This window comes from Acomys minous (assembly GCF_964271855.1).
Source record: "Acomys minous genome assembly, chromosome: 3".
Classification (NCBI taxonomy): Eukaryota; Metazoa; Chordata; class Mammalia; order Rodentia; family Muridae; genus Acomys; species Acomys minous.
This window is the reverse complement of record NC_140485.1, coordinates 56,745,774-56,769,031: the sequence shown is the minus strand read 5'-3', so window position 1 is coordinate 56,769,031 and position 23,258 is coordinate 56,745,774. Positions and strand designations below refer to the sequence as shown.

At 50.6% G+C, this 23,258-nt stretch overlaps 2 protein-coding genes across 3 annotated transcripts in view; one reads left to right on the top strand and one right to left on the bottom strand.

The window, feature by feature from the left end:
- The window catches only part of ZBTB46 (zinc finger and BTB domain containing 46), a 96,940-nt gene extending 75,375 nt beyond the window's left edge, over window positions 1–21,565 (bottom strand). Inside the window, exon 1 of one of the 2 annotated variants that reach the window (XM_084774843.1) lies at window positions 21,446–21,565. The gene's annotated coding sequence lies outside the window, so the exon portion shown is untranslated. Of the gene's footprint in view, window positions 1–4,679; window positions 4,754–21,445 lie in introns of those variants that run through there. The other variant, XM_084774844.1, reaches the window with a different exon arrangement.
- ABHD16B (abhydrolase domain containing 16B) lies at window positions 18,291–22,639 on the top strand. The gene is made up of 2 exons (XM_084774850.1): window positions 18,291–18,826; window positions 19,505–22,639. The coding sequence occupies exon 2, from the start codon at window positions 20,663–20,665 to the stop codon at window positions 22,085–22,087; it is 1,425 nt and encodes a 474-aa protein (XP_084630976.1). The 5' UTR covers window positions 18,291–18,826; window positions 19,505–20,662; the 3' UTR covers window positions 22,088–22,639.
- Window positions 22,640–23,258: the final 619 nt, after the last annotated feature.

Here is a 23,258-nt window from a genome sequence, read left to right as displayed (position 1 = left end):
AGCATCTCCTAGACTCATATGGCCCTTCCGCCTCAGCTAGGGCCGAGGACAGAAAGTGAACAGAGTAACTGTGGCCCATGGAGACCTGTGGAGTGGGGCCCTGCACTGCCTTTTGAGATGTAGCCCCTCCCTCCTACCAGGAAAGACCTTCTGGGGCTCCCCAGAAGAACCAGAAGGAGCCTGGGAAGATGGCTCAGCCGTTAAATGCTTGTGCTGCTCCTGCAGAGACCCAGGTTTGGCTCCCAGCACCTAGGATGGGTAGCTCACAACTGTCTATAACCCAGGCACCTAAGATGGGTAGCTCACAACTGTGTATAACTCAGGCACCTAGGATGGGTAGCTCACGACTGTCTATAACTCAAGCCACAGGGAGCCCAGCACCACTTCTCGCCCCTGCCAGTACCTGTACTCATATGTACAAACTCAAACATAGACACACGTAATTTTGAAATAAAACCTTAAAAAAAAAAAAGGACCAAAAAAGGGAAAGACATGAATTTTATGGGATTCTTGATAGGTACCACCCAGTGCTAGAAGGTAATCCTGTGGATGTCAGATACCTCCAAGGTGATGCGACGAGACAGCATCTTGTGTCTTTGAGATTCTTCCCTAAAACTCGTTACCTTGGTGATGGGAAAGCGCACCCCATAGATCCCTCTTGCGGTACCATCTACTCAACACCTGGCCAGTGCACCTTAAAACTGAAGCTCATGAGAAACAAGCTGGAGAAATTGCCCCAGCCTTCCAAAGTGGAAGGCGTGACTCCTCTAAGGATGAGGACGCCATGGCGGTGACTACACCAGGGGACTCTGAGGACTAGGTGGTATGATCCAAAGAAAGTCTTCACTTGTGCGGAGAGAGGTGTCAGCCATGGCTTCCTGGTACTCCCAAATGCACATGGCAAGGCCAGATAACCTTAGAGAGACTTGGAGCCTTGAAAGGTCACACAAGGAATGCTCTGTGGTACACAACATGCAGCTTTTCTGAAATCTAAAGTTATTACAAAATAAAAACTTCATTTTTCAAGGGGGAAGAGAAGCAAAACCAAGCAATAACAAAAAACTTCCCCCCCCCCCAAAAAAAACTCCCATGAGCTCTAGTGTTGAGCTCTGAGTAGTCACTCACAGTTTATCTCAGCCAGATATTCATTCCCAGTCTTAAGAACTGGCACTTCAGGGTGCTGGAGAGATGGCTCCGAGGTTAAGAGCACTGGCTACTCTTCCTAGGTCCTGAGTTCAAATCCCAGCAACCACATGGTGGCTCACAACCATCTACAATGAGATCTGGTGCCCTCTTCTGGTACACAGGCATACATGTGGGCAAAACACTGTATACTTAGTATATGAATCTTTTTTTAAAAAAAAAATTAGCACTTCAGAATGTTTACTACTCGATCCATCCCAAAAACACTCTCATGGGGTACAAACCACAGACTCAGGGATGCTGGACTTGTACCTCTGAGTGCTGCTGTGTGGTGAGCTCTGGGCTCTCGAGCTACACACAAGACTTACCTGAACACTTTTTAAATTTTTATTTATGCATATGAGTACTCTCTTTGTATGTGTGCCTACATGACAGAAGAGGGCATCAGATCCCATTATAGATGGTTGTGAACCACCCTATTGTTGCTGGGAATTGAACTCATGACCTCTGGAAGAGCAGACAGTGCTTTTAACCATTTAACCACTGAGCCATCTCTCCAGCCCTACCTGAACACTATTGAGAGAGCCTGCCACCTTCCACCCTGGCTTCTGTCTACATGGGCACAGCCTTGAAGGCGCTCCCATTTGGGGCTGGGGAGATAGTTCAGTTGGTCTGTCTCCTTGCCTATCTGTGTGAAGTTATCAGATCCCCTGAAACTGAAATTACAGTTGTGAGCTGCCATGTGGGTGCTAGGATTTGAACCAGGGTCCTTTGGAAGAGCAGTCAGTGCTCTTAACTGCTGAGCCATTTCTCCAGCCCCTGAGGTTTTTGGGTTGTTGTTTTTGTTGTTGTTGTTGTTGTTGTTGTTGTTGTTGTTGTTGTTTTGTTTGGTTGGTTGGGTTTTTTAAAAAAAAAACAATCTCATAGCATTTATTGTCACCTGATAACAACATAAAACCAGTTGTGAACCACGAGAAAGCAAACCACTAGGAGCCCAAGTGTTCCTTAGGAGCTGTCCATCCTTTTATTTTCAGCATCTTATTGGGACCTGGGCTTCTGAGTAGGTCAAGTAGGCTGGACGCACTAGCCCACTGGCTTCAGGAGCCTATTTGTCTTTACCTCTCCAGCACTGGGGATACACACAGGCATCACTGCACCTTGGCTCTTTCTATGGGTGCTGAGGACTGAACTCTGGTGTCTGTGCTAGCATGGCAAGCACTTGCCCCATCAAGGCTGTGCCCATGTAGACAAGGCCAGGGTGGAAGGTGGCAGGCTCTCTCAATAGTGTTCAAGTAAGTCTTGTGTGTTGTAGCCCGAGAGCCCAGAGCTCACCACACAGCAGCACTCAGAAATACAAGTCCAGCATCCCTGAGTCTGTGGTTTGTACCCTATGAGATAAATATAATGTAAATAAAATTAAAGGGATGTAAATTTAAAAATTTAACTCCTTTACAAATATGTGTCTACATGCATAGGCACTGAGGGACAAACTAATGCCCTGTGCATTGGACATGCATACCAAGCTGCACTCCTCAGCTAATCATAGAATCACTTGGTTAATTTTTAAGAAAAAAAAAAAAAAACAAAGAAAAAGCCAGGCGTGGTGGCAGAAGCCTGTAGTCCCAGCACTTGGGAGGTAGAGGCAGGCAGATCTCTGTGAGTCCGAGGCCAGCCTGGTCTACAGCGTGAGTCCTGGGATTAAAGGTCTATACCACCACTTCCGGTTTACCACTGAGATTTTTCAACAAGAGATAGCCATGATCTAATCATGACTAGTCAGAGGAACTTTCAGGGACTGGGGCTGATGTGGCCTCGAACTGCGCAGAGGGAAGAGATAAAGGGGAAGCCAGAGGAAGCTCTTGCTTTCCACATGGCACTGAGTGACAGCTGACTGTACCTTGAACTAGAAGCCAAGGTGGATCCACACCAGGTGCTGCAACCCAGGCTTAAAGGAGAAAAAACAGGGCTGCAAGGTCAGCAGGAACAAGGTTAGGAGGGAACAACAGGAACAGCAGTGACACCGATCTCTGAATTCCCTGGGATGGGGACACGGGGCAGAGGAAGCCACATGACAGGTAACCTGTGGCTCCTCCCTCTTTCCAACTGGTGGCTTTGGCTGTGGTTATTCAGGGGATACATTAGAGCACTAATTTTGGTCCCTGTTGAGTTTCCACATCTGGTAAGGGCCCTGGTGTAGACTGCAGCATGACTTTTAGCATTGTCCCACAGCAGGTAACGCCCTTCGGTGTCCCTATCAAAATGCCTGGGCATGCTGGGACATGTCTTTAATCCCATTACAGACATTCAAGAGGCAGAGGTGGAGAAAGGAGGATCTCTGTGAGTCCAGCCAAGCCAGACCGGCCCCACATAGAAAGTTCCAGACCAAGCAGAGCTAGAGAATGAGGTCCTGTTTAGAAAAATGATTTTTCGAGCTGGACAGTGGTGGCACACACCTTTAATCCCAGCACTTGGGAGGCAGAGGCAGGTGGATCGCTGTGAGTTCATGGACAGCCTGGTCTGCAAAGTGAGTCCAGGACAGCCAAGGCCACACAGAGAAACCCTGTCTTTAAAAAAAAAAAAATTATTTTTCATCCTGCTTTTCCAGAGGGTCAGCGTTGAGTTCCCAGCACCCGTATCAGATGGCTCACACCTGCCTGTAGCTCCAGCTCTAGGAGATTCCACACCGTCTTCTGGCCTCCTTGAATACCTGAACACGGGGTAGCAGACACACATATATACACACATACACATATAAATAACAAACTTGCCGGGTGTGGTGGCTCATGCCTTTAATCCCAGCACTTGGGAGGCAGAGGCAGATGGATCCTGTGAGTTCAAGGCCAGCCTGGCCTAAGAGGTGAGTCCAAGACAGCCAAGGCTACACAGAGAAACCCTGTCTTGAAAGACAAAAAACAAAACAAAAAAAAACTTATAACAAAGCCCTAGTAAGATGACCTCCAGCTGTGGCCACGTGGGACTAAGCCACTCCTGTCTCATCCCTCCAGCTGTGGCCACGTGGGACTAAGCCACTCCTGTCTCATTCCCTCTGCTACATATAGTTCTAGACTGACGCTTCAGAACCCCTGGGTGTCACACCTTTCAGGAGGTCCCACAGCTCCGAATCTAGGATCTGTCTAGGTCAGGATAATCTGAAGGAAGCAGAAACCCTCTGAAGTGAAGGGGAAAGGCCATTTTTTCCTTCAGTGTTCCCCAGGCCTGCGCAGGTGGGCTCATCCCATCCTCCTCCCAGCCTTCTGCACTGCCAGGGACATGAATCCCAGCTGGGCACCTGACTGCGCACATAAAGGTTTCCAGCTCACCCTCTGCTTACCAGATCAGCCGGATGCGTTACCAGTCACCCTACCTGCCAGCCACAAGCCCAACCCATACACAGCTGGCATCTCTGCCTCTACTATCCCTCAACCCCAAAGGCTTTCCTTGCTCCTGTCACATGGTGACTCTCAGTTGTCCCAGCAAATACCCTAAATCTGGTTCCTAGCCACCAAGACGTAGTCTTGCCCACTTTCCCTTGGTACCTTGCTCTCTCCCTTTCATGGATGCCATGCTCCCTGAGTCCTGACGCTCTGCAGCCAGACCTGGCCAAAGCTGGACTCACTCCACGTGGTGCTAGGCAGTCATGGTCTCTACCTGAGGGACTATCTGCAAATCATCCTCATCTTTTAGCATCCTTGTCATAGGGAAGTTGACAACCATCCAGTGCAAGTGGCTGAGGGCTAGGAAGCCTGGGGAAGAGCCGCTGAGGATGGGCTGAGATTCTGGAGGCTCTTTTCAGTCTTAGATAGCTGATAGACATTTCCTTCCTGTGAAGATTGGAGCTCAGAATCATCCTGATTACTCCTGGGAGGCCCAGTCACTGAGGGACCTTTGGTAGAGGCTGTACTGTAGACCCAGACTTGCCTGGTCCTGAGAGCTGCATGATCTAAGGGCAGAACGCAGTATCGGAGGAGTTTCTCCCCTGGGCCTTTTGCCATCCTCAAGTCCAACCCAGGATGGGCTCATGTCCAGCTAGAAGGAGCTGGAGCCTTGGGGGAGGCCTTATGGGGGAGGGGAGGCCCTGCCCTTGATTAATGAAGTCGCACAAGCAGGCAGCCACTCTCCCTTGTTTGGTCTCCCTCTGCTTCACAGCCCCAAACCCACATGGTGAAGGTGGTCAGAGTTACCCTTTCCTGGAGCCAGGCAGAGTACTGTGTCCTTCCACTCGGGTGGAACACCAAGGCCCAGGCTCCCTGACCCCAGCCCCAAGAGGCAGGCTCCGTTTCCTCCTCTCCTGGGGGTCCTGGTGCCGGGGTGGAGGAGGCTGGAGGCCTTATCAGACCACAGGTTTTCCTGAGGAAGGAAGGCTGGGTGTGTATCTAGAGCAGGCGTCTCTTTGGGTGTGCCTAGCCCATTAAAGAGGGACGTACACTCTGCCATTCCTCTTGGAGGGCAGACAGCTTCTCCTTGGGAGACTCTAGACCACAAAGACAACCCAGTCCACACGCTGGAGGTCAGAAGCCTTGGGGGAGGGGCACACATTCCCGAAATCTCTGCCAATGCCAGCATCATCAGGGGACAGATCACAGCAGCCCCGTCCGATGCCCAGAGGGACTTGTGACCTGTCCAGTTGAAACGATGTGCCTCACAGTCCTAACTGCTTAGGTTCATCAAGCCGTATATGTGACACAAACAAAAACGCCAGAGAACAGCACCCTCCAATTATGGGCTCATGTTCTAGGAAACCCAAACAATGGGGGCTAGAAGGATCTAGAGCCTTGGTTGAGGCTTTGTGTGAGGGTGGAAAGGGAGGGTGAGGAGATCACTCCTACTATTGGTGGTGAAGATGCCTTCAACTTATGAACATTTACCAAGCCATATCCTTGGAATATGTGCACTTGCCTGTAAACATATGATATGTAAGCTACTCATGATGGAGGGGAGTGGGGAAGAATGGTCATAAAAGCTCTCCACAGATCCAGGAGGAGGAATGTTCCCTGAGGACTGTTTGCCCTGCGTCCTGACTGGGCCAGCCCTTGAGGCTACCTTTCTCCCTTCAGGAAAGTCACAGGTCCCTCAGAGAGCAAGAGCGAGCAAACCCAGGGAGCAAAAGGGTGTGGGGAGGAGTTGTGGCTTGGAGCACGGCCTAGCTGGCTAGGCTGACCACCAAGGATGCCTCCTGCCTTGCTGGGCAAGGCTCATGAGCAGCCTCCCCTGCACCCTGCCCCCACCTAGGTCGTGAAGGAGCTTAGCTGTATGGATGGGGCCAGCTGACGTGAAGCTCACGAATGTGAGCAGCTAGCTAGGGAGCACTGGCCTGAGACGAGGAAACTGCCTCACCTCACCCGCTAGAGGTTGCCTCCTCCCTCCTCCCTCCTCCCTCCTCCCTCCTCCCTCCTGGTCTGATCTCGCAGCCTCTACCCCTTCCGCTTGCAGAGGCCCAGGGGCTATTTTTAACTTGGCTGAGCTGCCAGAGCAGAAGGTGGACCAAGGCTGGGGGGGGGGGTAGGGCCAGGGAGAAAGGGCCTAGCAGTTGCTGTCCAGCCCCCACCTTCCAGGCATCCTAGGGTCACTGGTCATTCCTGACCTTCCAGAAGGAATAGCATTCTACTCACAACCACAGGTCTGGGAGGCCACACAGATCTGAGGCTCAAGAAAACACTTGTGACACACATCAAATGCACATATTTACAGTGCCCAGATTCTTATTCTCTCTCTCTCTCTCTCTCTCTCTCTCTCTCTCTCTCTCTCTCTCTTTCTCTCTCTCTCATGTGTGTTTGTGTTTGTGTGTGTGTGTCTGCGCGCGCGCGTGTGCATGCACACGCGCATGTGTGCATTTTTTTTTTTTTTGGTTTTTTCGAGACAGGGTTTCTCTGTGTAGCCTTGGATGTCCTGGACTCGCTTTGTAGACCAGGCTGGCCTCAGCATGTGTGCATTTTATATATCATCTATTCACACACAAGTAAAGCATGGGAAGACAGAGGCACAAGCACAGATGCCCACAACCGACCAGCTTGAAGTAAAGAAGGGCACTGCTGGGCCCAATTTGTCCTTCTCCACAAGTACCAGGCCAGTAGGGATACTCCAGGATTCGAGCACTCTCCCCACCCTGGGACCATCTTCTGATTCACTCTTCCCACACAAAACAAAACAAAACAAAACATGCTTCCCAGGAATCTGAGCTGTACTGAGCTGAGCTCAAAGGCATCCTCCAGAATCCTCATGCTCAGTCCTCACAGAAAGGACAGGCAACTCATGACTGGATGGAAGAGTAAGGGTCCCCCCCCCCGGCCCTTCTCCATGTTCTAGTGCCACCTGTCCTGGCCGCCCTGGCCCCCTCCCCCAGCCTTGACTTCACAGACCATATGTCCATGACCTAGGAGAGAGCTAGGAGTCTGAACTCCATGCCCAAGGGCTGGGCTGGGGGCATCATCCTCTTCATCAGATCCAGAGGGAAGAGGCAGCAGAAGAAATGGGGGGTGGTGGTGCTCAGGATGCATGAGTCCAATTCCCCTCCCCCCTCTCACCCCATCCCCACCCTGGGCAGCTCCTGGGAGGAATAAGAAGGGTGCGGAGATGGGGGTGGACAGGACATCCTCTTGGCAGGACACAGGACGCCAGACCGGAGGTTCTCAGACCCTGTCAAGGCCATAGGGGAAAAGGTCACTGGGGCCTAGGGCTAACTAGTTGTGCCTCAATGGCCAGATCAGACACTGAGAGTGAGGAAGCGGGGAGTGGCAAAGGGTTACCCCAGTTACTGAGCTGCGTTTGGACTCAAGCCAGTTAAGTTGTGGAGCTGCCCACATAACCAGGAAAAATAGAATTACCGACATACGTAGGAGCCTACCCCCCGAGAGTGGCATCACAAATGGTGGGAGAAACCAGGGTCCAGATGGCCATGTCTATTTAAGTGGATTTGCGTCTATCTCTTTCTACTCCAGGCAAGCCCACTGTCCTCCAAAGAGGCCACGGAAGAGGCCAGCCAAGTACAATCCTGTTGTACTTGGGGGTTGAAAGCCATGGGGACCTTTCTCCCACACTTACCCTAGGGGCCAAGACTGGCTACTGTAGTTTGAACCTTAACCTTAGGTTAAGGTTAACCTTAGGGTTAGGTCCTTGGAGGAGGCCGAGGACACCATAAGGAAACTTGTTTCACTTTGCTGGGCCTACCTACCACGACCTGTGAGGCTGCCATTTCCCTACAAGGGCCTGAGAGAACCAAGTCCTCTATTAGCACTCATGAAAGCCCTATCCCTAGCAGGATCTGTGAGAGTCTCCATCACACTACTCGACCCTAGCATAGCACCTGGCTTCACACCTGGCATAGCACCCACTTGCTATCTGTGAGCACCTCCATGTGCCTGAACTAACTAACTCTGAGTAGGAAATGGTGCCTGTGAACACTTTGACATAGAACTCAAGTCTGGATTTGTCTGTTCCCTTACTAAGAGGGATGATACATGCTCTACATATAGGAAGGAAAACATAGGCAGGGGGAAAAAACGCCCTTTGGTGGGATGGGGTAGGACTGTATGTTTTTCTTCCTTTTCTTTTCATTCCACTTGCATTTTAAAAAACATCTTTTAAAAAATTTGAGACTGGGGCCTGGTGTGGTGGCGCATGCCTTTAATCCCAGCACTCCGGTGGCAGAGGCAGGCAGATTGCTGTGATTTCAAGGCCAGCCTGGTCTACAAAGTGAATCCAGGACAGCCAAGGCTACACAGAGAAACCCTTCAAAAATAAAATTTGAGACTGAGAAAAAAACATTTAAAAAATTAAAAATTAAAAAAAAAATTGAGCCCAGTGTGGTGATGCATGCCTTTAATCCCAGCACTGGGGAGGCCAAGGCAGGTGGACCACTGTGATTTCGACGCCAGCCTGGTCTACAAAGTGAGTCCAGGACAGTCTAGTCTAAAGAAAAGATTAGATCCAGGCGTGGTGGTACATGCCTTTAATCCCAAACAAAGTTAAAGTTAGTTTGTCAAAGGAAGCAACCTATCTTTGAAAGTGATGTCTAATTGAGTGGCAGAAAAGGTGACAGAAGATTTGACAGAATAGGATACACCCAGCTCTTCAGAGAAGAGAGAGGACAGGGAAGCTACTGAAGAGGCAGTTTTACAGAGAGAGGGGTCAGTTTCACCAGAACAGTAATAAAGAGATGGGTTGCAGAGAGAGAGAACTCAGGTGAAGACAGAACAGGCCCGGTGTGCAGTACCCAGTTTTCTACAGCTGTCCTGTACTTTTTAGCTGCTTTCTCAGCCAGCTTAAATTTTGTGGTCCATTGCTAAGAGTTACTCCCTGGGCTGAGCATGGTGGCACACACCTTTAATTCTAGCACTCAGGAGGCAGAGTCAGGCAGATCTCTGTGAGTTCGAGGTCAGCCTGGTCTACAAAGTGAGTCCAGGACAGCCAAGGCTACACAGAGAAACCTTGTCTGCACATACAGTATAGACCAGTCTGCACATACAGAAGAGGAAGTCAATTACCTTTTTGAAATGTAACGAAGTCTGGTACCCTTACCGGCAGCTTCCTTTTAGGCTCGGTGCCCTGGTCTGCAAGTCTCCCATCCCAACCCCAGGTCTCTACAACCCACTGGCCTTGTTCACACATCTCAAAACACAAATGAACGAACCAGCTTCCCTCCACCCTGGGGCTCTCCAGATTCCTTCCCTGAAGATTAATTCCTGCTGTTTCAGTTCCTGTTCTCTGTCCTGTGTTTCTGGGCCAACCCCTCACTTGGGCCTTTATTTGTAAACATCTGCTGGTGTCCAGGTGCAGTGGCACATGCCTGTGATCTTATTGGGGAAGTAGAGCAGAAAGATTAGTAGTTAGTTCAAGTTCATCCTTGGCTACATATCAAGTTTGAGGTAACCTGGGCTACATGAGACCTGTCTCAACAACGAAAACGTCAGCTGAACACGAGGTTCTAAGGATGGTGACGCTGGAAGTGAAGAGGCCTAGAGTAAATGACCACAATGAAGAGCTGCCTTCATGTCTCCTGAGCATGTCCATGGCAGAAACCCAGCCGGGCACGTCTGTGTAAAGAACTTCTGCTTGTGGTGGCGCACGTCTTTAATCCCCGCACTCTGGAGGCAGAGGCAGGTGTATCGCTGCGAGTTCGAGGCCAGCCTGGTCTACAAATCGAGCCCAGGACAGGCAAGGCTACACAGAGAAACCCTGTCTCGAAAAATCAAAACAAAAACAAACCAAAAAAAAAGAAAGAAAAGAGGAAAAAAATTAAAAAAAATAAAAGGCCTCCTGCTGGCACTCTCCCCACCAAGGCCCACAAGCCCTGCCTGGGACTTTCCAAGGGCCGAGCCGATGACCAGGCGCCTCTGCTAGGCCAGTCAGTGCACCCAGGCATTTCCTGAGAAGCCTCCCTTCCTTTGCTCTTCTTCCTTTCTACCTCCCACTCTGGGGGGTTTCCTAAGGCCAAGGCCTGCTATTTTCAGTTCAGAGAGAGGGACTAATATTTTGACCCACTGCTGCCCCCTACAGGAATCTGAGAAGATAAATTGGAGGTAGGAGTGGGCCAGGAATGGCAGGCGAGTCCTCACAGCCAGCTACACCTGGGAAGTGCAAGGGGCCTGGCACAGAGGGTGGCTTCAGACCCTGAGCCCATGGGCGAGGTTACTTGCCTTGGGAAGGGTGGATCCAGGGCCTAGGTGGGACACCACCCACTTCCGGCACCAGCCTCACTCTAACACTTCAAAGAGTTCTTAAGGTCCTGTGGTCACTAGGGGGCCCTGACTAGCTTGACGATCTGGACAGGCACCTGCACCCTCCATTTTGACCCAGCTCAGACCAGTTTCAAAGTGGTGAGGGTACCCAACCTTGTGGTTTGTGCCTACGCCCCAGAGCTGGAGTGGTGACCATCAGAGCTTCTCCTGTGTCCTTCAACATCTTTTGCCTCACTGCCTTCCCTGATCAGGGTGGGTTCAGAGCAAAGGCCCAGACACTTCCTTGGCCCACGGATCCTGTCTTAGAACAGGCGCCTCCTGGGGCATGCGATGTGTGTAGATGTGAGTGGCCCAACCCTGACGTCCCAGATACAGAAGCCACAGGAACCTTATGTGGGGTACCCGCCAGGCCAAACCTCCTTATTCTCCTTTGTCCTTTCTGTTCTGTTCTGTTCCTTCTCTGTCCCACCACCTGCAGTGAGTAGGTCCCATAGGGAGGAAAAGAGAGGACTAGAAAGAAGGCCTGTTCGGCTGGGTTTGCCCTGGGATCCTGGCCCCTACCCTCCAGGCTGTGGTGGGCTTGACCCCACTACAGTTCCAGGAGACGATTGGGTGGCTGAGGTAGGGGGGAACTGTATCCCTGCAGCAGCTGTCCTAGACTGGGGCCAACTCTGAGAACAGAGAGTGCCTGGGGGATGGGACAGGTTTCAGAGTCCCCTGGGATCAGCTCTGGGACAGTTGCCATTTTTAATTTGTGCAAGTGACTTAGAAGGAGCCGCGAGGGCCATAACCTAGATCAGCTCAGAGCAAGCTGGGTAGGTGAGGCCCCCTCCCCCCAACCATGTGCCAGAGGGGCAGGAGAGACTCTGGTCACAGGCTTCTCTCTGTCATGTAGGGCACAGATGGGGGTTTGTGGTGGCTCTGCCTAACCAAGGCCTGTCTACATTTCAAGAGACACTTGCCCCTGGGTTGGCTCTCTCTTCCCCCTGGGACTCGAACGGCTATGAGGCCATATACTCCCCCAGACTGGGGTCACCCTTGGGCTCACAGTCCTAGACACATAGGTATCAGCAGAAGCCAGCTTTCAGTCTAACTTCCAGTGAGGTTCAAGTTGCAAGTCCAGAGGGAGGAAGGCACACAGCAGGCTGCTTAGCTGGGGAGCGCTTTGCCTCTGCCAAGACTGTGTGGGTAGAGAGTGGGTTCAGCTCCAGACCAGACTTCATTCTTAGAAGTCACTCCAAAGAAGCACAGATTTTATTCTTCTCAGTGAGTTTCCAAGGCTGGCTGACTTTAAGCTCCCTGACAAGCCCCAGTCCCCATTTCCTGTCATTGGAGCCCTCTGGCCGTGACAGGCGTAGTGAGAGGAAGGTGACAGGGTGCTGAGCAGGGTCCACAGGCCACGCCTCAGCTCTCCGTGGCCTTGGCATGGACTGCCACTTCTGTAGGAACACGGAGAGCCTCACCATCCTTATAGTTCCATACAGGAAAAATGTGGATAACCTTCGCCCTGTGGGGATCTTGGTACTCCCTCACAGAGTTAAGTCCCCTTGCAAGACTCTTTTCGGGAACCTTTTTTTTTTGGGGGGCTGGATTCATTTCCAGCCTCTGTTATTGGTTGTCAGTCCCACTGTGGCCAAATAGCTAAGAGTCAGTGACCCAAGCTGGTGGCATGGCTCAGCAGGTAAAGGTGCTTGTGCTTGCTAATAAGCTTAATGACCTGAGATTAATTCCTGGCACCCAGGAGGTAGAAGAAAGAACTGAGTCCTACAGATTGTCTTTTACACACACACACACACACACACACACACACACACACACACGTATGCACACAATCAATAAAAAATAAATTAAAGCCAGGCATGGTGGTGCATGCCTTTAATCCCAGCACTTGGGAGGCAGAGGCAGATGGATCGCTGTGAGTTTGAGGCCAGCCTGGTCTACAAAATCAAGTTCAGGAGACTGCCAAGGCTACACAGAGAAACTCTGTCTTGAAAAAGCAAAAAAAAAAAATTTTTTTTAATATTATTAAGCCAGGTATGGTGGCGTACACCTTTAAGCCTAGCATTTGGGAGGCAGAGGCAGGCAGATCATTGTAAGTTTGAGGTCAATCTCAACCAAAATAAATAATTAAGTAATAAAGTAATTAAAATTAAAACAAACAAAAAGTACCAAAAGTAAAAAATAAAAAAAGGCAGTGACCCATGTCTTCATCTACCATCAACAGCCCAGAGGGTGTTTTTTGTTTGTTTGTTTGGTTGGTTTTTCGAGACAGGATTTCTTTGTGTAGCCTTGGCTATCCTGGACTTGCTTTGTAGACCAGGCTGGCCTCAAACTCACATCAATCCACCTGCCTCTGCCTCCCAAGTGCTGGGATTAAAGGCGTGTGCCACCATGCCCTGCTTTCCTCAGCCCAGTTTTATCACCTCTCTTTTCCAAGACACAGGGCTCATGGCCCATATAAGTAATTTGTTGTTGTTGTTGTTTTTGGAGACAGGGTTTCTAGCCCTAATTCTGATTTTTTTTTTCGAGACAGGGTTTCTCTGTGTAGCCTTGGCCTCTTAAGTAGCTTCTTTTTCCTCTCCAGTGAGAGTTGAGGGTATCCTATTCTGTCAAATCCTCTCTGATTTGTCACCTTTTCTGCCACTCAATTAGACATCACTTTCTACAGACTAACTTTACCTTTGTTTGGGATTAAAGTCATGTACCACGATGCCTGGACCTAAGCGTTTCTTTACCTGATACTTGTTTTATACCAGGCTGGCCTTGAACTCAGATCTGTTTGCCTCTGTCTCCTGGATTAAGGTGTGTTTGTATTCCAGCAGGATCACATGGACAAGGAGATCTTTGGATGTGATCTCCCGCCAGAACAGCCATGTTCTGAATTAACATTCCTCTACAATGGCCTGAAGTCCAGACCACAGTTTCCCTCTGATCCCCGGGAGGGTACCACAGATCCTTTACAGGGGAAGGATTCCCGATGGGCTTCTGGCTGATAGAGGAAAATGGCTTCTGCTGTTGTTCTAGTTAGCAGTCCTGAGATCTCTACACGCAGGATAGACACACAATAAATGCCTGGAGTTACCCGAGGTGGTGTAGAACTTTCAGAAACAAGTTCTCTTCCAGGGTGGGAAAGGCTTACCGGTTGAAAAGGACTTCTGCAAAACCTTTTGAACAAATCACATGGCAAAAGAACACACCCTTTGATAAACAAACACCCTTTCGTAATACATTGTCAAGAAAAGCAAGCTACAGCGCACGGAGGCTGCAGATGTGGCTCAGCCAGCGCGGGATGCTTGTTTATTGTGTGGCATACCCTGAGTTTGCTCCTCAATGCATAAGCTAGTATGGTGGTACACATCTGTCGTCTATAATCCCAGCACTTGGGCTATTAAAAGTTCAAGGTTACCTTCAGCTACATAGCAAGATCTGGACCAATTTCAGATCCATGAGATCTTGTCAAAAGAGCAAAGGGGTTGGGGAAGGGTTGTTATGCATACATATTTATAGGCAAATAGAAAAACGGATGAAAGGGCATACTTGGGATTTCTTTTTGGGGGGAGGGGTGGTTCAAGGCAAGGTTTCTCTGTTTAGCCCTGGCTGTTCTGAACTCGATTTGTAGACCAGGCTGGCCTCAAACTCACAAAGATCCCCCTGCCTCTGCCTCCTGAGTGCTAGGTCTAAAGTTGTCCACCACCACGCATGGCTCCTAATTCAGGATTTCAAAGAGATGAGTAGAAAGAGCATCCCTGTCTCACTGGCTGAATTAGAATGTTAAATTCTGGTTAACAATAATTAGCAATCACTTTATTTCAAAACCTGGATATTTCCACAGCTGAATAGCTAAGGCCTCTTGCTTTGAGACTCTCAAGCCAGACATGAGACTGTCCCCTGACCATACAATGACCCTACAAAGTCTGTCAGGGAACCCAGAGACCAACTCAAGATCATTGCTTTGGCCTGAACCCTGTGGAGAGACTGTTCCCTCTCACCGTGGAAAGGGTGAGGATGAAAGGGCGAGGGTGCCTGCTCAGGAACAAGGTGGTGAGCCCAAGGAACCCTGAGGACATCTGATCCCACTCAGAGATCTACGGGAAGCAGCATGGCCGTTCTCCTCACTACTGTCAAGGCCCTGACACTGGTCCTGTTTCCACTGGATCACTCCCTCAGGTCGAGGTATAGGCAGCAGTACCAGGCAAGGATTAGATTGTCTCCCCTTCAGGCTCTGGTGGGGTTTAGGTCCTTTTTGTGTTCAAGATATGTCACCCAAAGGGTGTGTCCTATGTGGTTCCGGGCTTTCCCAGACTGAAGGCGTTTGTGCCTTTATCGAGATGGGATGGGTGTTGGCGCTCAGGGCCAGACCACCAGGTCCTTCATCCTGGGGCAGCTCTTGAAGGAGCCAGGAAGGAGAGGGCTCCCCACCCACCCCACTGTCCTTGAGGGCCCTTGATAATTAATTCTCTGGGACTCCAGATGTTCAGCAGCTGTCTTGGCCATTTCCGCCCCTTCTCTTGACCCCGTATCCGCCAGGAAGAGTCTCCTCCTGTCCTTGGGCTCCAAACCACCCCCACCTTCCCTGCACCCCATTTCCTGAGCAGAGGCATTTGTGCAAGCTCAGCTTCTTTTTCCTGAAGGCGGCTTCAGTTTTCCGCCCCCCCAAGCCAGGGTGCTGCCGCGGCCAGCCAGTGCTGAGCTAAAGGTCCTCTTCCAAGGGACTCTGATCCTGGCTCCAGCCCCTCTGGCCTCTGGGACTGGTTTTCTCTCTTTCCTTTCCTTCTCCAAGGTTAGCTTTTCAGACTCAACAGCATAAATCAAGAGCCTCTAGGGAGGTGAACAGAACTGGCCAGAGAGGATGCACTGCTTCAGCGGGGGAAGGGGGGAGGTCCTGGACCAGCAGGCCCCAGTGGGGGTGGAGTGTGGGGGTATGGTGCATACTCGGATGTCTCCTTGGAAGGGGTGGGTGGCAAGGATTCTTCCATAAGCTGATAAGCAGAAACTCAGAGTCCCATTCCCCTCCCCCACACTGTTACACTGCTATAAACAGAGGGGGGCTGAAGGCAAAAGGACCCTGCCGCTGCTGCTGCTGCTGCTGGTAGTACAGGACAGCTCCCTCCCTGCCACATGCTTTCCTCTCTGAACAGAGCTGGTGGTTCTGGGGCACTTGGGATCCTGAGGATTGGTGGGGTCAAGACCCAGGCCAGACACACACTAAGGCCTGGAGCCCCTGGGGACTGGTGACTCCAGTTCACTGACCTCTGCCTCCCAAAATCTGGTCTCTGGCTCTCCCAATGGTTTCCTTCTCTTCACAGGGGCGAGCTAAGGGCAGGTGGGTTTGACTGAAGAGTATAATATTCTCTGTTTCTAAAAGTCTCAGAGCAGATGAAGCTGGGAGATTTGCCTTCAGTAATAAACAAAAGGCAGTGTCTGCAGACAGCCTTTCAGGACAGTGCCACTGCCACTGAGACTAATTTATCTGCAGGGTCTGCAGCTTCCAAATCCTCAAAGAATCTTTCTCACCAGCTGCTTGGGCCTGGGCTGAAGAGGCAGGGACATTTCATTCTCTCTTCTGCTACGGAAGTCATCCCCAAGTCTCACACCAAGTAGCCCTGGCACCTTGAGCAGCAAGGCCGCCATCATCACTTTATGAGATGATTCTAGTGAGTGAATGTCCCAACCTCCCTAAAGTTCCATCTCCTCCCTAAACTGCTTTCTTTCCCTACCGGGCAAGGGATGGCCATTTCAGAAGAGTAAGGACCACCAATATCTAGGACACTGTCAATCCCTTGCCTAAAGCTGAGGTGCCCAGTGGGCTCTTTCCAAGACTGTTGTAACCCAGGATCTAAGAAATGGAGGCAGAAAAACCCTAAGACATATCCTAGTCCTCAGACCTGACCAGTGAGTAGAAAGGCCCAACTGGCACACACACAAAAAAAATAAACCCTGGACAGTCAGAAGAATCTGGGGTTCAGAGCTGGGTGGATGTATAGCATCTGGGGTGGAATTGCCAGATTAGAAAAACCTGCTGGGCGTGGTGATGCTCACCTTTGGTCCAAGCAAGCAGAGGCAGGCTGATCTCTGAGTTTGAGGCCAGCCTGGTCTACAGAGTGAATTCTAGGACAGCCAAGGCTACACAAAGAAACCCTGTCTCAAAAACAAAACAAAAAGAAAAAAACCCAAACACTTCAGATAAACAAATTTTAAAACAGATATCTAGGACTGGAGAGATGGCCCAGAGGTTAAGAACACTGGCTGCTCTTCCAAAGGTCCTGAGTTCAATTCCCAGCAACCACATGATGGCTCACAACCATCTATAATGAGATTTGATGCCCTCTTCTGGTGTGCAGGTGTACATGCAGGCAGAACACTGTATATTTAATAAGTAAATAAATCTTTAAAAAAGATATCCTTTGACTTATGATGGTGTTACATACTCTTAGATACACATAAATTGTATTCTTTTTTTTTGTCTTTTGCTTTGTTTTTCATTCTTTTTTCTTTTTTCTTTTTCTTTGTTTATTTGTTTTTTCTTTCTTTTTTTCTTTTTCTTTTTTTTAGACAGGATTTCTCTGTGTATCCCTTGTGTTCTGGACTCATTTTGTTGACCAGGCTGCCCTCGAACTCACAGGGATCTACCTGCCTTTGTCTCTCGAGTGCCGGGAGGTTTTGGCTTTTTTCAGGGCAAGGTTTCTCTCTGTAGACTTGGCTGTCCTAGACTCACTTTGTAGACCAGGCTGGTCTCAAACTCATAGAGACCCACCTGCCTCTGCCTCCCTGAGTTCTGGGATTACAGGCGTGCGCCACTGGCTTGACTCTTTGTTTTGTTGAGAGGAGAGGTGGTCATGGTCTGCCTGCATGTTCCAGGCTGGTATGGAACTCCCCAGATAGTCCAGGCTGGCGTTCAGCAATCCTCCTGTCTCAGTCTCCTAAGTCCTGGAATACAGATGAGCACCACTGTGTGTCCTGAGGCCACCCAGGTCTGAGACTGCCAAAGACTATGTAGTGAGACCGTCTGGGGAAAAAAAAAAAAAGATTAACAGCAGCTAGAGGGATGCAAGAGGGATGGCTCAGCAGCAGAGGATTCAGATTTGGCTCCCAGCACCCACATGGTGGCTAACAACCAGTCTGTAACTCCAGTCCCAAGGGACTCAGTGCCCTCTTCTGACCTCTGTGGGTATCAGGCATACACATGGTGCAATACATACATACGTACGTACGTACATACATACATACATACATACATACATACATACATATATACATGCATACATACAGGCAAAACATTCATATAAAATAAATAAAACTACTTTTTTTTTTCGAGATCAGATTTCTCTGTGTAGCCCTGGTTGTTCTGGAATTCACTCTGTAGACCCGGGTGGCCTCTAACCCACAGATCCATCTGACTCTGTCTCCCAAGTTCTAGGATTAAAGGCATGAGCCACCATCATGTCTTGCTTATAAAACATAATTTTTATTAAAAAAATATGTATTTAAGGGCTGGTAAGAAGGCTTACAAGTTACAGGTGCTTGCTGCCAAGCTTGGCCATCTGAGTTTCAATCCCTGGCACCTGTATGGTAGAAGGAGGGCACCGACTTCTATTAGTTCAACCTCCACATATATGGAGTAGCATGTGCATGCCCCCACACATACACACACAATAAATACATTTAACAAAGACATGTTTGACACATCTAATATACTGAGCACCAAAGCTTGGCCCGACCTATTTTATATACACTCAGAGCACTTATATGAGCCAATAGCTGGGCAAAGCCATTGAACAGAAGGCCTATTTTTACAAGAAAGTGTTAACCAGTTCATGTATTTTAGCCAATACTGTACTGAAAGTAAAAGCTATGCTTCTGTACCTCTGTGAAGTCATGGGGGACCACACTAGAACCCCAACAATCATACCTAAGACAGGAAGACTTGAGCTTGAAGCCCGTGAGAACCACACCGTGAGACCCTGTCTCAGTACACACAGACACACCCACCCACACCCACAGAGACACAGGTTTGTTGTCTATCTGAAGTCTGACTTTAGGTGGATATTAGGCATTTTATTTGTGCTTGGGATAGGGGTGGGAAATAGCTTCTCCAAATATGAATTCTGATGCTGGCTGTCTTGGAGTTTTTACTGCTGTGAAGAGACATCATGACCACAGCAGCTCTGAGAAAACATTTAATTTAACTGGGGCTGGCATACTGTTCAGAGGTTTAGTTCATTGTCACCGTGGCAGAGAGAGCACGGTGGCACGCAGGCAGACACTGTGCCCGTGAGGTAGCTGAGAGTTCTACGTCTCAATCTGAAGGGCAGCAGGAGACTGTGTGCCACACTGGATGTAGCTCGAACTTAAGAGACCTCAAAGCCCTCTCCCACAGTGACACACTTCCTTTGACAGGGCCACGGCTCCTAACAGTGCAGCTCCCTATAGGCCAAGCATTCCAACACAGGAGCCCGTGGGGCCATTCCTGTTCAGACCCCCCACAGCAGTCCCAACTCCTCTGCCACCTCTATCGACAGCAGCATTCCTCAGCTGGGGTCAAAGCTCTGGAGCTGCTTGGGACAGTCAGTGCCTTAATGGGAAGAGGAGAGGGAGAGCCTGAAACCACCTTCCCTGGAAGCCTGGGCTTTCTCAAGTAGGCCTGGCCCGTGAACTCAGGGGCTCTCGCTGGATTTCCTTGCTTTTAGAATTTATTTCAGACCTGGATCTCTGCCAAATGAGTCCCTGGGCACTGCAGCATGCTGCTCTCCAGCTCTGCCTGACCCTCAGGTAAGCCTGCCATCTTTAGTGCAGGAGAAAAAGAGGAACCTACCCACTAGAACCCTCTAGAAAAGAGGAAGATACAGTTTGCGGGTTGGTTTAAGTGGGAGAGAGAGAGAGAGATACTCAACCAGGGGCTAAAAAGAGGAACCACAGCTGGGCAAGACCACCTGGAGGTCATTGATGCTGTTGGCCTAGTGAAAAGAGGATTCAGAAAAAGTGTGTGTGTGTGTGTGTGTGTGTGTGAAGATGTTGCTAGGCAACCCTCATCTTCTTTATGGGGGTGGTAAATGTGGAGATGCAGGAATCAGGCTACAGGCAAACACACTCCTAACCCCAACAGCAGCTCTGTTCCTTTTTTTTTTTCCCCCCAAGATGGAGTTTCCCTGTGTAGTCCTGGCTGTCCTGGAAATTGCTCTGTAGACCAGGCTGGCCTCGAACTCACAGAGATCCACCTGCTTCTGCCTCCCAAGTGCTGGGATTAAAGGTGTGCGCCACCACACCTAGCAGCAGCTCTGTTCTAACCTAGAATTTTTGCTAGGAATATAAACCAAAGAACCCCCCAAGATCCAGGGAGGGGCTAAGGGTGTGTTCTCACACAAATTTGGCCCAGGTGTGGGAAATTCCTTTTCCTTAATTCTCTTCCCCCAATAATGAAAAAGTCAAGGCTGATTATTTCTGGCCTCGTTGGTTGCCTGTCTTCACGTAGGAGCTGCTCAAGGTGCTAGAAAGATGGTAGTAAGCAGCTGTGCGGTCCTAAGGTGCTGTCCCGAGGAAGTGGGACAGAACTTGAGATATACCAGGCCTTAGAACCCTTTGTGAGCCTGTTACCCTAGCGTCACTTCTCCCAGCAACAATGACTCACAAAACTGAGCGGTACAGCTTTCCCTCGGCCCTGGAAGGCACAGGTCACAAAGGCCAGCGGGGCCTACCAAGAGGAGGCATGCCATCAGAGCGCTGCGAGCGGCCCCTGCCTCTGCAGCCGCCCGCTGGGCCGGGCCTGCGTCTCTTGCTGCCAGTCCGCAACCAGGACTGGGCCTTTAGGCCTTGGGGCTAGCAGGGAACAGTGCAGGGCTTCAGTGCCCATGTGTGTCATCTGCTTTGTGAAGGCACTAGTGCACGTTTTCAAGATCTACTTGACAGCAAACTACACTTACAACTTCCGCAGCTGGCCGGTGGACTTCCGCTGGGATGACGTGCATGCCACAGGCACCGGCAGTAGCAGTCACCGGGCGTTGACATGCGCTGCGGCTGCAGCGGGTGTGTGGCTGCTGCATGATGCCGCGCTGGGTGAGGACACACTCACGAGGTCTCCACGTGGAGCTCGGAGCCAAACGCACTGCCTCCTCCAGCAGATACGTGAGCTTCCCACGCAGCTTGCCAGCTACGCACTGGCCCACTCCCTGGGCCGCTGGCTTGTATACCCTGGCTCTATGTTCTTGATGACGCGCGCGCTACTGCCTCTACTACAGCAGGGCCAAGAGCGACTAGTGGAGCGCTACCGTGGGCGGCGGGCCAAGCTGGTGGCCTGCGATGGCAATGAAATTGACACAATGTTCATGGATCGCCGCCGGCATCCCGGCAGCCATGGGCGTGGCCTGCGCCTGGTCATATGCTGCGAGGGCAATGCTGGCTTCTATGAGATGGGCTGCCTGTCCGCACCTCTGGAGGCTGGATATTCAGTGCTAGGATGGAACCACCCTGGCTTCGGGGGCAGCACAGGTGCACCTTTCCCTCAACACGACGCAAACGCAATGGATGTGGTGGTCAAGTACGCACTGCACCGCCTGCACTTCCCGCCAGCACACGTGGTGGTTTACGGATGGTCTATAGGAGGCTTCACAGCCACTTGGGCCACCATGACTTACCCAGAATTGGGGGCGCTGGTGCTGGATGCCACCTTTGATGATCTTGTGCCACTAGCGCTGAAGGTCATGCCCCAGAGTTGGAAGGGGCTAGTAGTACGCACGGTACGGGAGCACTTTAACCTCAATGTTGCTGAGCAGCTGTGCTGCTACCCAGGCCCAGTGCTCTTGCTCAGACGCACACAAGATGATGTTGTCAGCACCTCGAACCATATACCCACGCTAACATCCTGCCAAGCGGAGGGCGATGTGGAGGGTAACCGTGGCAATGAGCTGCTGTTGCGCCTTCTGCAGCACAGATACCCATCTGTGATGGCCCGCGAGGGCCGCAAGGTGGTAACCCGGTGGCTGCGTGCCAGCAGCTTGGCTCAAGAAGCTACGTTCTATGCGCGCTACCGCGTCGATGATGAGTGGTGCTTGGCAACGCTGCGTTCTTATCGTGAGCGCCGCCGGAAGGAGTTGGCTGATGCGGAGACCTGGGGACCACACGGACCTACCTTCCCCTGGTTTGTGGGCAAAGGCCTGAGCCCCCGGCGGCGCCGGCAGCTGGCACTGTTCCTGGCACGCAGGCACCTCAAGAACCTGGAGGCTACACACTGCAGCCCGCTGGAGCCTGAGGACTTCCAGTTGCCCTGGACACTGTAGCCAGTGTTTATGTGACTCCTGCACTTGCGCACTTGTATACCTTCCACCTCCCTGCAACTGGTCCTCTCCTCACATCTCTACAGAAAAGCTGGCTTTGCCGGGATCGTGGTGTCTGGGAGAGTGGGCAATATATCTTGGCGTGTATTTGCCTTCACCTTTTTCGCTGTTCTTTCCTGCTTCTGTCTTTTCTCTTCCTCGAACACATCTACAGGCCTGTGCCTAATTCTCGAAAGGAATGTAAAGACGACCCTGATCCAATTTATGGTAATGTGTGGGGTCTGATCATGGGAGACTAGGAGAGGCTTTGGGGCCACAGGGAAACCCATTTTTCACACGGTTGGGCTACGGGGTAGCTCCCGGAGGACACCAAGCAATGATTCAAGTAGTTCCTAGTGAAAGGAGAGTACCGGCACCGTAGGGCCTCCTGGCTAGCTGGTCTCAGCAGTGGCTGCTGTGCACTACCCACTGCGCATTTCCACAGTCAACAGAGAGAGGAACTGTAGACGCGGAGTAATAGGGCACAGTGTGGCTTGGGTTCTAGAGATCCTGAACCATCACCTGGCTTAAAGGGTAAGTCTAGGAGAGCCAAGGCTACAGAGACACCTTATTTTGAAGAAGAAGAAAAAGAAGAAGAGGAGGAGGAGAAGAAAAGAAGAAGAAGAAGAAGAAACCCAAAAAAACCAAGAACAGAACAAAACAGAATGACAAGTCTTTTGCTCACCACCATCTGTACTGTAGTCACTACACGAGGCAGAGACATCTGTACTGTCGTCACTACACGAGGCAGAGACTACTGTTGTTCTTGTCACCTCCAGCCCCGTGAACAGGGGCTGACCAGGTTGAGTTAAGCAAGATGGTAAATGGAGAAGATGCCTTAGTGGGCAGCCTTGTACAGGGAACTGCCACAGTCAACCAAGCACCTAGTTCCGTGCAAGAAGACACCTTTAGAGGAGTGGGAAGGTTCCAGGACCTCGTACTCACTGGGGCCTAGCTGGAAGGGGAAATGCAACCTTATAGGTGTGGCAATTCTGAAAAAAATAAAGGGGGGGATAACATTTAAGGATATTTTTCTTTCAGAAAAAAAAAAACGGGGAGGGGCAGAAGAAATTATGAGGCTTGTTCTTAGTTGCCCAAGGTCACAAGTCCTCATTTGAAGTCAGGGGCACTCTTG